We start from the raw sequence: 14,040 nt of genomic DNA, 5'->3' as shown, positions 1-14,040 counted from the left end.
GGCAGCTTACTGAAAGCTGCTAAAAAACTATATACCCTCAAGCTTTGTGTAATTAAATACACGTATATTACGTGTCCTTTCTCTTTTCTTTAAACAATAAAATTAGAAAATCACAGAACAAAATCATTATATTGTGTTTTAAATTTGCTTGAATTTTAAAATTGGTCTATGAAGGTGAATGATGTGGTAGAATGATGAAATAAAGCACCAATATTTTGCTTTGTAAGAAATTATCGACCCTCACAAAACCAGAGACTAGATGTCGTTCAACTTTTAAAAGGTTATCAAACTGTTACACATTGACGTGTTTTTAACATATGACATCAAAAATTGTTTTAAAAAGTAGCCATGTAAATGTTTTAAAGAAGTCTTTCAAGTGTGTAGCCTTTAGAACGTTTACGTGTTTTGTACAATTCTTGGGCTGGTTATATATGAAAGCATTTAGACAGCTCGTATCAAGTGTGAGGATACTTTTGAATTTTTTTTGACAAAGGATTTTTACATTTTTTGATTTTGGGGTTTTAACATTTTTCTAATGTCACAATCATAATTTTTTATCACACGAAAGAGTAAATATTTTTTTTTCTGAATGAGAATCTAAAAAAAATGCACTAGTTCTCGATGTGTGCTCCTCGGGGTCCAGGGCTTTAAGTACCATAATAAATCAACGATAATGCTACGACCAAAAACGGAAAACAAAACAATTTAACTTGTATGAGTGGAAAACGTATTTGGTTATTATTTTGCATACTGTCATAGAAGTCAGTGGTGTAAAATGTAAAGTTTTATACATAATTTTAAAATAATAAAATAACAATTTTTGGTTATTTTAGGACCCGAAAAATATTTAAAAGTGTTTTCGGTAGACAAAAAGGCTGAGAACCGCTGATTCATTTTTTTAAATTAATTTTTTACTTAGTAAAACATAAAAAACAATGGAAGGCATGGCCTAGCTGACGTTGTATACGATACAATGACCTTTAACCTGAGGTCAATCATATTGAACATTTTTGAGCTGCAATATACAAACAGATTGATAAAACGGGTACAAATGTGTATCTACACTAGCGGCAGCCACTTGACAGACATTTCATCTTTTCTACTTAAAACAAAAAAAATGAATGTTTGAAATAAAAAAAAAATCAGCACTCAAAATCGTTTATTCATAATTATTTTATAAAAAGTTGTTGAAAAACAAGTACGATTAATTTTGCGTCACCTCGAATCTGTTTTTATAGAGCAGCTGTCTAGTTCACAAATGTCGTCGTCCGCGGCCATTTGCAAAAATTATAACGTCATCCGACAGGGTGATTTTGTATCACACTATACCCTATACACACACACTTGTGTATTTCTTTGCTGTAATTTAAAATTACAATATTTTGAGTGTGTTCAAATACTTGTTCATTAATCTGGATTCTCTGTAATTATATCTTATAAGTATTATAATATTTATGATATAATATATATATATATATATATATATATATATATATATATATATATATATATATATATATATATATATATATATATATATATATATATATATATACACATAAATATTTATATATATATAATGTTATACGTGTGTAAAGTTATCACTCAAACCAGCCTATGACGGTCGTCAGCCTCGTAAATGCCCAGACTTCCATATTCTTTACCATCTTTGATGAGATGTCGAAAAATAATATAATTTATAATTCTTTCTTTAAAAAAATACAAATATTAACATGAACGTAACACAAGTGTGTATTTGTCGTTACATTTTTATAATGAATCGACCCCATGATCACTCTGTCGAAATGGTTATCTGAAAAACGTCCATTTTGCTGACGGCTGAGACTTTTGAAGTGGCCGAAATTGGAAATTAAACTCAAGTTACGGGGATATATTTACATTTATTTAAACAGTCCGACTTGTGAATCATCCCCGCAGCGGCAAAAGGGTTTACGGAGGGATTTCCCAAAGCTAATGGGGGTGAGCCGAGAGGTCAGTTGGCGCATTAGGGAGAAATTGCCTTCCAAACACGGGCTAATGCCCATTTCACAGGTGAGTTGGATTCTGGAGGCTTCTAATTATGATTATATAATTTCCTCTTAGCAGGTGCGGCTACAGCGTTGTTTTCACATCATGCCGATGCTGTAATGTACTTTTGATCATGAGGGTTGGCGTATTTCCCAGTTCGGCAGTGTAATTTTCTAATCGGATAACCCGAGCGTGACTTATGTATTCCTACAAAATTTTGTGTTCTGACTCCGATATCTACAACTTTTTGAATGTGTCCAAATACTTTTACACAAAATCTGGATTATCTCCAATAACTAGGGTTATTTTCTTATCATTTATTGACGTCTCATCAAAGATTAGATGTTAAAAAATAAAATAAAAATAGCTCCTGTAATTAGATATAATCTACATTTTGTGAACAAGTATTTGGACACACTCAAAATATTGTAAATAAATTATCTGGTCAAATTATAAGCTAAAATAATAAAAATGAAAATGATGTTTTCTGGCGTTTCTCATGTGTGTGATTATAATCCAGGATTCGGACGTCACATACTAATAAAAGAGTTTCTGCTCAATATAAAGCTTCTTTTCATCTCACCAATAGATGTCTGTAGTGAAGTTCTAGTGATTCAAGAACAAGGTTTCTAAATTGGTTCATATATATAGAACCTCCAAGAATTTGAATAGTGTGGTTGTCAATAATGGGTAGAATTGGTAAATGTTACACGTGTGTAAAGTGGTCACTTAAACCAGCCTATGACGGTCGTCAGCCCCGTAAATGCCCAGACATCCATATTTTTCTTCATCTTTGATGAGATGTCAAAAAATAATATAGTTCTATACCAAATAATTTTTTGAATTTTCAGTTGTAAATATAGAAAATTGCGGGACGCGAAGCAAGGAAAGCAAATAAACTTACGTAATTACAGGTAATAACTGAACTGATTTTCGTGATAAAATGAATTCGGCTGGCAATGATAAAGTCTATTTTGAGAGAAATAAACCGAAAAGTTTCTCATTCACTTTAATTAAGTCCGTCTGTAGGTAGAGTGAAATGGCAGCAATTGAAGCAATATACGTCGAATGAAAGGCCCTTCCAGATATCGTATCGTCCAGTTTATGGATCAAAGATTTCTAAAGGAATTTAATGCGCCAATATAAAGCACCGGGCTAAATAAACATGAGTGTTCAATTTGAACGGAGTCTAAAAGATCAGATATAAGACATGTTTGATGTGATTCAAGAGCGTTTACAAGCACATAATAAAATATAGGGTGAAAATGTGTGGGTGAATATGTTAATATTAATAGTATGTAGTATGTGTCACACAAGAATTAAATGAAGTTTGTCTTTTAAATAAGTATCATTATCCGTTATCCGGATCTCAAAAGTGCACAAGGCACTGCATCATATAAACGCAGTGTTATATTGATTGTCAATACATGAAGAATATGTGATTAGCCCTCCGCTTCAGGTACCAGTGTAGGGTAATATTAAATAAATATTGGAGTGAAAGATGAAGAAGAATATAGAAGTCTGGGCATTTACGGGGCTGACGACCGTCATATTCTGGTTTAAGTGATCATTTTACACACGTGTAACATTCACCAATTCCACCCATTAGTGACAACCACACAACTCAAATTCTTGGAAGTTCTATATATTCTTTGATGAGATGTCAAAAAATAATATGAAAATAACTTCTGTAATTAGAGATGATCCAACATTGTGAACAAGTATTTGGACACACTTAATGTTATAAATTAGAGTGAAAATCACTTAATGAGAATCGAACCCGGGACCTTCATAACTGGAGCCGAGCCTACTGGCCATTACGCTGCGGAGGCGGACGAGTACATCATGTATTTTTTAAATATTTGAAAATACAAAAAATCAAAGAAGTAAATGTAATCCTAAAAATATCTGTTGAAAAGACGTTAATTGAAATATGCTACACTGCTTGTAAAATTCAATTCATGTGTTTTGATTGGAAAAATCAAAGAATTTTTAAACAGCAAATTGATAAAGGCAAAAATCTTAAATCATTTCGCAGGAAGACAAATCACTTTGAACTGAGAAGGCCATTAATCACTCGCATTTAGATTGGCCCCGAAAATTGCTAAAAAAAATAACGAGAGAGAAAATAAACCACCCCGAGCCAGATAGCCGAATCGATCATTGAAGCATAAAGACACCACCTTTGTGAGTTGTGGCAGTGTTACAGCCGCCGCCCTAATTCCCATTGATAGTCGCTCAGCGTTAAGCCGAGATACCGTGAGAAATGTATGAGGAATCGCATCAACGGAATCAAAATACCCAAAGGATATAAATTTGTTTTAGCGAGATTCAGATTGGCGGGAAGGTTTTCTTCTGATGTAATGGTTTTGGACAAATTCATGAAATTAGACTAATAAAAAAAAATAATTTGATATATTTTGCTTTTAATTTATAATACCGGTTAAAATCAGTGTCTGCTTCCGTGGTGTAATAGTTAGCGTGTTAAGCTGCCGGGCTGGAGGTCCCGGGTTCGATTCTCAAGGGGGGTTGAAAATAAATATTAGTAATACATCATTATATTTATTTCATATTACCCTGGGCTGGTCCCTGAAGTGCAGGAGTGATCACCTTGCCTTTATATAAGTACGATCAAGATAACATTGCGTCAATACCATGCAGTGTCCTATGCACCACTGGTTGTGGATAAGGGTTAGAATATGAATATTATTTGATTTAAAAAAATACTACAAGTTTATTTATCAACGAGACTAATTCTACCCATAAAATCATTTGCATTGCTTTTTGTTATTCTAAAATAATTTTGTATTCTAAAAGTAAAAACTTGATGATTTTTATTGTATACATTTTAAAATGATTTAATTAATGTAGACCGAAAAGTTTTTTTCATATTTTCTTTCATTGTTGTTGTTTTTTTTGCTTCTATTTTTATCTCCTGTTATATCCTTATTTTTTGGTTTTTTCAATATATTTTGTCTGTTAAAATCACTCGAAAACAGAGTAGAGGCTTAATAAATAAAGGACTTACCTTATTCAGATTTGCATTTTTATATTTTTTTGTAACATAAAAAATCACAAAGTTTAATGATAAATAATACTTACAAAACGCTTGATACCTCAACTGTTCATATATAGCGTCTGACGTAAACATCTACAACACGCGCAGGCGCGACACTATCTTATTCTTTCGCTTTGTATCGTTGTGTACGCGTCGCTCTCCTTTGATCTAATCCCGTGGCATCGAATTGTATAGGTCCCTTTCTTATAAGATATAACGATATCTTTCTTCTCTCTCATGTAACGAAATGTGCCTAATAAACGTGACGAATCTTTGAAATTCCGCTCTCAATTCTCATCGAATTATCGGTTATCGAATCGACGTCCATGAAGATTCACTTTAAAAAAATATAAATATTGTAAGCAATGAAGCGTTGTTTTGAAGAGATAATGCGAGAAAATCAACTGGCTTGAAATAATAATGTATTTAAAAATTACAAAGAAGTGAACATATACAAATGAAGAAAAAATATGTTAATTTTGTTTAGTTAAAAATATGACGTAAAATTAATAGATGGTGACCAACTATGTGAACCTTCATAAAAAGCGTACTGGGAAAGTACTAAATAAAATAAATATGTTAAATATCGAATGTGTTTTTCTTGAAGTTCCGAATTTCGGACTTATGGGTAGGTACTCAAAAGCTTAGGACATACTCCTGGTACATTCAACTTTATGGAAAAGTCGACAAGTGGGGATTTTAGAATTAGAATAATCCGAACATCCAAACCCACCCTTTTAAGCAACCTTAAATATCTATTTTCGAAATTCACCATTTTTTCTAGTGGCCATGATACAAAGTCAACCTAGTTTAAATCTGTTGAAGTAAACTTCCACTTAAGTACCTTTTTGTTTTTCTTTGTGTCTTTGATTTTAAAATTAATTTTTAGTATCATTATGGTTTCAATCACTGGCCGACCACCAAAAAGGTCATACGTCTCTTTACGCTAGATTTTTTAAAGAATGCATATTGGATATTTTTGTCGTTTAGAATACAATAGGAAAAAATATTTTTGTATATTTTTTAACTCATTCAAAAACTCTTTTTTTTCCAAACCATATAATCATTTTGAAGAAGGGTTTATTTTTTCAATGCAAAAACGGTGTTTTGAGAAAGAAATCAATTGATTAAAATGTTACGACTTAAATAACCTTAAGACCAACCAAATTTCAACCCTATAAAGATTTTTTTTCTTTTTTCAATTTCCGACAAATACTTAAATTAAATAATGTCACACCCCACAGATAGCTATGCTAAATTTTGAAAAAAAAGATACGATGATAGATCGAATATGACATAACAGGGCTGCATTTTTCCGTTTTTTCGTCAAAAATAAGCGAAAACAACTTTCGTAGAAAAGAACTACAAAAAAATAAAAGTCTGGCGAAAACATATGTCACGGTAACATAAAGCACATTTAAGATGAAGAGTGGATGAGGAACATAGTGTAATTAAACTAAAGATAAAATGATGGCAGAAGAAAAAACTTGCAAAACGAATTTGATACACATCTGATTGGAAAATGTTTAGGCTACGAGATTTTTATTTCCGACGTTCTAAAAATAATATAAGAAAAATATTAATCAGTAAAATTAAATAAAAAAAATAGATAAAAGACGTTCTCATTGTCACTAATTTAATGAAATGTTAAATTATTCAAAACATTTTTTTAAATAATATATAAAATATATTTCCTTTTTCTATAAGTCTTATTTCTTTTTATGATAATTTATGGGAATCCACTCTCTTTTCATGAAAACATAAAAAAATACATTTCTTTCCATATCAGAATAAATATAAATGATTCTTAGGGTGAAAAGGGTTTAAGTTTTCATTAAACTCTTATATACTTGAAATAAATATTGAAATTGAGTTTTGTGTCTACATTTGAAAACAAATTCTTTTTTTAATAAGTGGCCGAGATTTTTCAAATCCCAGGAGATTATGGCGAGTAAAAGGTGCTAGAATTCGGTCGAATATGTTTCTGCTGGCTGGAGGCTTTGTCGGAGAAATTGTCAAAATCGGCGTTTTCTTTCAGGCGCTGAAAATGCTTTACTTTCCAATTTTCAGGGACCACATTCGGGTGACTTCACAGACCGGGAACAATGACGTAATGACCGTCCATTGTGCTTCCAGAACCTTCTTTCATAGGAGGGACGACGCCGGATGTTTAATCCCCGTGAAAAGCTGAGAAAGTTTTAAACAACGATGTTTATGAGAAGTTTTTTGTGAAATGTATCCGGGGTTTACGAAAAATTTTTCATTTAATGGGCTGTTATTTATTTTTGAAGCTAAGTAAATACAAAGCATTTGAAAACATGTTGTTATTTAAACTATGAAATGAATTTAATTCATATTATTCTGTGCTTATGTTCGTTCGTGTTCCGCGTGGGGTCTTTTTTATGTTATAGGAAGAAGAGACATTTTTGCATAGTAATAAACCGGTACCTGAAACGTGAGACTGACCACCGTTATGTCTTGTAATTGAGAAAACAAAAGGAGATGTAAAATTTCACAAGATTTATGTAACTTTGAATTGAATACTTACATCATTAAGGTGATCGATTTTTCCAATATATACAGTATAAGTTTTGGCATTTTTAAATAATTTGTAATAAAAAATTAGCACTGTATTTTTTCACAATACTAATGGTATAAGTTTTATCATCTTTAATGTTAATTTTAATTGGATTCTTGGAAATATTTTTTTCAGATATATATCGTACAAGTTTTGACATTTTATTATTTTTTTTCCAATACATATAATATTTTACGTGTATTTCCAACATTTTAGTTATCTACTCTTACACAATTAAATTTTCGCATATTTTTTTTGTCAATAAAAGTTCAAACAACTTTAAAATAACTTAAAATTAAATAAAAAAAATCTATATGTGCATCGTACAAGTTTTTCCATCTTTTTAACAACTTGTAATTAAATACTTGCATTGAATTTTTTATGTTTACAAAGTAAGAATGCAATACGTAATACATACGGCACAGATGTTCAATCAAATATGGAGTAGGATATTAAATTTCTAGATTATATTCATGTGTATTTTTATGAAAATTGTCAGTAATATATTTCAATATTATTGATAAGTTTTGGTTAATTTAATTTATTTATTGTAACTGCAGATAGTTGGTAGAATTCCATATTGAATTGTTGAGTAATATATCTAAAATTAAACACGGTTATAGGACAGAGTGTTTGATAATCTCTTGATAAGATGAAACGCGTCACATATCATAAATGTAAATAAAGAAGAATTCAATCCAATAACCGTGTTTAATTTTAGATACATATGTTACCCAACAAGTAAATTTAGTGATGAAATATCCTTTGTGAATAGTTTAAAATACATCAATGACTATAAAACATGTTGCTGATAATTTTTTTTCAAAATTCGAAACAATACATAAAAACTTACTATTTTAAACGCTGTATCTATTAGAACAGTAGATTGTTATAACAGAAATATTTTTTATTTTTCAGAATGAAATATTTAACGTTCTTATCTAAACTCATACCTGCATCTCGCCTGAATCCCGGGGGAACGTCTGGATTTTCTTTCTCTCCTATAACCTGCTTGACTCAGCGCTTTTATAAAATTACTTTAAAACCTGCACCAATAGTTTCTTTGGAATGTAAAATACATAAAATCAGTGGATATATAAAATACACAAATTGCATATTCAAATACATTTAGCATTTTAGATAAAATTTGGTGACATGATTTAAATCAGTGGTTCCCAAAGTAGTCCAGACAAACCCCTGGGGTTCTCGGGATCATTCAAGGGGTCCGTGGAAAATTAAAAAGGTTTGGGGGTCACTGAACAATATCAGGAGGTCCGCCCAAGGTTTCATATAAAAAATTGTTACCCATTGGTGTTAATACAGAAGCTTAAATAAATAACGATTAATGAAATATTATTTTCAGTGACTGGCCGATCAGAGCGAGGTGATCTTCGACATCGATATTTCTAGAACAGAATTGAGCAAACAACTCCTAGGCCCTTCGTACACTCAAAGCATTCTCATCGTACACTTTACAAATTATTCGGCATGTTTTTGCAGCGTTTTTACCTTTTTATAGTAAAAAAAGCATCACATAGCGTATTTCTTCAGTTATTTTTCTCATTTTGTATCAATATATCTTTTTAAACGAGCAAAGAATTAAAAAATACTATTTAAAAAAATGTTGAATAAAATGTCTTCTTTTAAGCACGTGTTTATTTGAGACAATCGAGTGAGTGTTGCTCGATATATAGGCATCAATACTATCTAGTGGCAAAAAACCGCGGTAATTTTTTGTATGACCCATCATTTGTATTTTATTTATAGATTTGGCGTTTAGTTTGAAGAACTCCATTTTAATTTATATGTCAAACAGTGATTTTTTGGGTCTATTAAATTGTATTTGATTGTTTAAAAAACACGTGGCATTTTTAAACGATTATATTTTTGTATTGTTTGTATTTTGGATTATACAAATACAATATTATATTTTCTTGATTGTAAATTACTCGTACTATCGACGAAAATCTTCAGTTTAACAAGAAAAAAGGTTAAAATACTTTTAATGTTAACACTTCATTATAATTTTTCCGTGTTTTCTAATAATCATTTAAGTTAGGGTACATTGCCTTTATTATGGTAATTAATTAGGAACGTCTCATAATTTATAATAACGACTAAAAAAGTTTTAAACACAGGTAATAATGGCCGTAAAAATATTATTATTACAAAACATTTGTTCAAGTGTCGTAATAATTAAAATTCGTAATTGGGAAATATGTCGTATATTAAAAAAAACGTGTAGATTACAACAGTTTTCGAGTATCCAAATACTTGTTCCACTGTAATATTTTTGTGACTGGTTTTTTTAAAACATTTTTGAAATTTTTGTGACATGAAAAAAATACATCCTAATAAGACATAATCTAGATTTGTAAATAAGTATTTGGACATTCAAAATTTTGTAAATAAATTAACTAGTCAAATTATAAGCAAAAATATTTTTTTTCTTAATTTCAAGCGTGAATGTGAATAGCAAGTATGTGAATATAAACTAGGATTCGGACCTCCCATCCAAATGGAAAAAGTCTCTGTTTAATGAAGCTTTCCTCATTCCAACAAATAAGGCTATTATGAACTCGCACATACTGTGTTATGAGTTTGATCAATATATCTAGAACTTCAAAAAATTTTAATAGTGTGGTTGTCAATTATGAGTAGAATTGGTGAATATTACACGTGTGTAAATTGATAACTTAACCGAGCCTATGACGGTCTTTATCCAGACTTCCATATTATTCTTCATCTATGTTGAGATGTCAAAAAAGTGAAGAAGTTAATTTATGAATTAATGGGAATAATCGAGATGATCTGTCGTTAGAAAAACGTTATTTTACATTCAAAGCCTTGAGATCACTTGACCGCCCCAAAAATATGAATGGAATTTTAGAAATACAACAGAAATAGGGAATTATTTGCTTTTGAGATGGATTCAGATAGCAGGGATGGGATATTACGAGCATATCGGCTAGTTTTGTTAACCTACTCGGATCTAACAGGGGGATTGGAATCCCCCATATATGGTTCGATATTGTATACTGTAGTATTATAAAAGCAACATACGTAATTTTTACAAACATAATTTTTGAAATCTTATATTAAGTAATATTAAGGAATTTTTTTCCTTTTTATTTTTATAATTTTAAATCGTATTATGTTTGAAAATATTGTTTTTTTGGTAAAAAGCGCAATCTGTTGATGCCGCAAGATCTACGTACTTATTTTATATTATATATCAGAACGTAATTTTTTTGTCTTTTAGCAACATATTATTTATTTCACTCTTATAAATGTGGTACTACTGCCATAACGAGAGAGCGAGACAACTGAATACTCGATTTTCATTTGTTATAGTGCCCGCTAGTCACGCTAAGTATGACGGCGCGTTGGCACCGATGTATTGTTCGTATGACTAGCGAGTTTGTATGTGCTGCGAGCTGCGTACTATTATTTCCATACAAATATGAACTGGGGTCTTCTGGTACCCCTCTCGGATAACGTGTAGTTTTTGGATGATGAGTATGAGAAAGGTTTAGAATAAGGTTGTCACAAGGGATAACGAGGTCTGTTGCAAAAACTTTTCAACTTTCGCGAGCCCGACAAACAAAAGATAAAACAGCTTCGACAAATAAAAGATGGAGTCGATGAAAATTCTTCCAGAACTTTCTGGACACTTTTTTTTATTAGCCGTTACCAATGACATAAGACCATCCCAGTATTTGAGAATATTCCTTTATACTCAAGCTATATAGCGTTTAAGTGGAATTTTAATAAAATATTTAATAATAATAATAAAACCCTTATCCGCACCCCAATGGTGCATAGGGTACTGCTTCATATAAACGCAGTGTTATCTTGATCGTTTATACATGAAGGAAAGGTGATCAGCCCTCCGCTTCAGGTACCAGTCCAGGGTAATATTGAATAAATATAACAGTGAAAAAATCACTTATATTTATTTGACCCCCCCCCCTGGGAATCGAACCCGGGACCTCCAGAACGGTAGCCGAGCGTGCTGACCATTCATTACACTACGCAGGCGGACAATAAAATATTTAGCAAATTTTAATCTTAACGTCTGATACAAGGCCTATAAGCGCGAGGCCCTGTGCGGCTCGGACGTATCACACACTTCTAAAGATGGCCCCGGTTATAAAATAATATGTTGTCATGTTTTAAGTCATTGATATTTCAAATTAACCAGCAACGTTTGCTTTATGCATATTTTAATTAATCTGCTAAATTTTTGGGGAAAGTGATAAAATGAAGTGATAAAAAAAAGGAAAAATTTTGCTTAGTTTTTTTATTTACTTTTTTAATTTTATTTTATTTACTTTTTTAATTTTATTTTTTTATTTTTTTCTATTTTAACTTTAAATGTGTCCCTAAGATATCAAATCATTTCCCTTGGTTAATTACACCTTCCACTTTCCTTTTGTCCCCCTCAACTCCTTGCCTGTTCCTACTTCCTTTGCTTTCCTTGATTTCATTAATTAAATGTTTCATAGTAAATGTACATAGTCAATATTACTTAATTCATACTGGAAATAATTGAAATTTATGTATATTTTTTGTTTAAGTTGAATTGTTTTCATAAATTTCTTTTATTGTCATACTAACCTGCACTCAATGGTGCAACTGGCACTGCATTGTATTGACGCAGCGTTCGTTACTTAACATCAATGCAGAATGATCTACTATGCGCTTCAGGTTGACAATTTGTGAATAATTTTTTTGACACACTCACAATATTTTGACTAAATAATTCTATATTGTAAAAAATTGTATTAAAGCCACAATATTTTGGATAAAAAAATACTGTATTAATATGAAAACACGCAAAACAAGCCATTACGTCTTTAAAATTATTAAAATTACCAGGAATTCAGCCAACGGCAAGGGATTAAGTGGGACCATTAATTTAATGAAAAAATATTTAAAAGACGCTTACGTCATGAAACCACGTGATCCTGTGTTCCTTCGGGTTAGCCTTAATGGTGCACTCGAAGTATACATCATCCCCTTCCTTTATATCATCAGGGTTGAGGGTGCTTCCGAGAGAAAGGACAACGAGAGGTGCATCTGTGAACAAATATTAAAACAAAAATTAATGAGCGTATCCTTCGGTATTGTTAATAAAGTTGTATGCAAACATATTTTTTATATATTTATACTACTACTACTACTACTACTACTACTACTACCATCACGCCCTTTCCCCGCAGGGGTTAGCATAGAGGATAAAACGCCACACTCTTCTGTCCTGACATACACTCATCGCCTCCTTCACATCCATACATCTAGTCATACATGCCCTCCGATTACGCAGACTTTTGACACCGCCAGATTTTAGGTTCTGATTGATCTGATCGTGTCAAGTCTTTTTCGGTCGTCCACGTTTTGTTGCCTGTTATATATATATATATATATATATATATATATATATATATATATATATATATATATATATATATATATATATATAAATATGTATTTAAATATATAAATATATATATATATATATATATATATATATATATATATACATACAGGATATGAAAAAGTAAAGTGTGTTTTTACCTATTGTGCCTTAATTTTCTTATAATATACTTAGTTTTTATCAAAACAGGGTGTAGAAATTTCCAAATTACTGTGACGCATTGTTAAATGAATATTGAACATACACACAGTAATTAAATGTAAAAATATTGATAAATTTATTACGACGCGTCGTATTGTATTTTTTTGTTGTCTTTGTATTTTTGATTATAAATGAATAATCGGGTGCAATAAAAACTTGACTTATGGTATGTTTTGTTAATAAAATTTTATGTATTATTACAACTTTATATGTATAAAAATAAGAAAATTATTTAAATGTTTAAAAAATAATAACAATAAAAAAGTGGTAAAAATTTAACTAACGTGTTACCGGATTTCACGTTACTGACATCTTCAGGTCGGTCAAAATTATGATGTCAGTAAAGATGAATCCTCATCAAATAAAATAAAAGGGGAAATACTATTTTTTTGTTTTATTTTTATGTTTGTAAAATACCTACAATTTGACGAAGAAATGTCAATAAAAATGATATTTCATAAAAATGAGCTGACGAATTCAATATCATAGTATCTGATGTAATGATAATAATACCAAATATATTTTCAAAACCTTTTCATATGTTCAAAAATGTTAAAGGAATGTTTTCCAATATATTTGTAAATAAATAAGCAAATACGTACAGGACATATCGCTCACTCCTTTCATCAACGTCGTATATCAAAAAACTTGATTTTTCAGGAGATCGTTTTTCAAGTTTAAAGATATTATAAAATGTAATAAAAATAAATATCAAGCCACTTATTGAACTTCTTA

General features: G+C 30.7%; 1 protein-coding gene across 1 annotated transcript in view; it reads right to left on the bottom strand.

Annotated features, from left to right (window-relative positions):
• LOC148312019 (B-cell receptor CD22-like) overlaps window positions 1–14,040 on the bottom strand; it is a 571,734-nt gene that overhangs the window by 130,187 nt on the left and 427,507 nt on the right. Inside the window, exon 9 of the mRNA XM_088277952.1 lies at window positions 12,616–12,746. Within this exon, the coding sequence (XP_088134078.1) occupies window positions 12,616–12,746 (131 nt within the window). The remainder of the gene's footprint in view (window positions 1–12,615; window positions 12,747–14,040) is intronic.

Source organism: Brachycentrus maculatus, unplaced genomic scaffold (assembly GCF_059751285.1).
Source record: "Brachycentrus maculatus isolate JH-2025_06_01 unplaced genomic scaffold, ASM5975128v1 h1tg000050l, whole genome shotgun sequence".
Classification (NCBI taxonomy): domain Eukaryota; kingdom Metazoa; phylum Arthropoda; class Insecta; order Trichoptera; family Brachycentridae; genus Brachycentrus; species Brachycentrus maculatus.
Note: the sequence above shows the minus strand (reverse complement) of the source record. Positions and strands in the feature narration are given on the sequence as shown.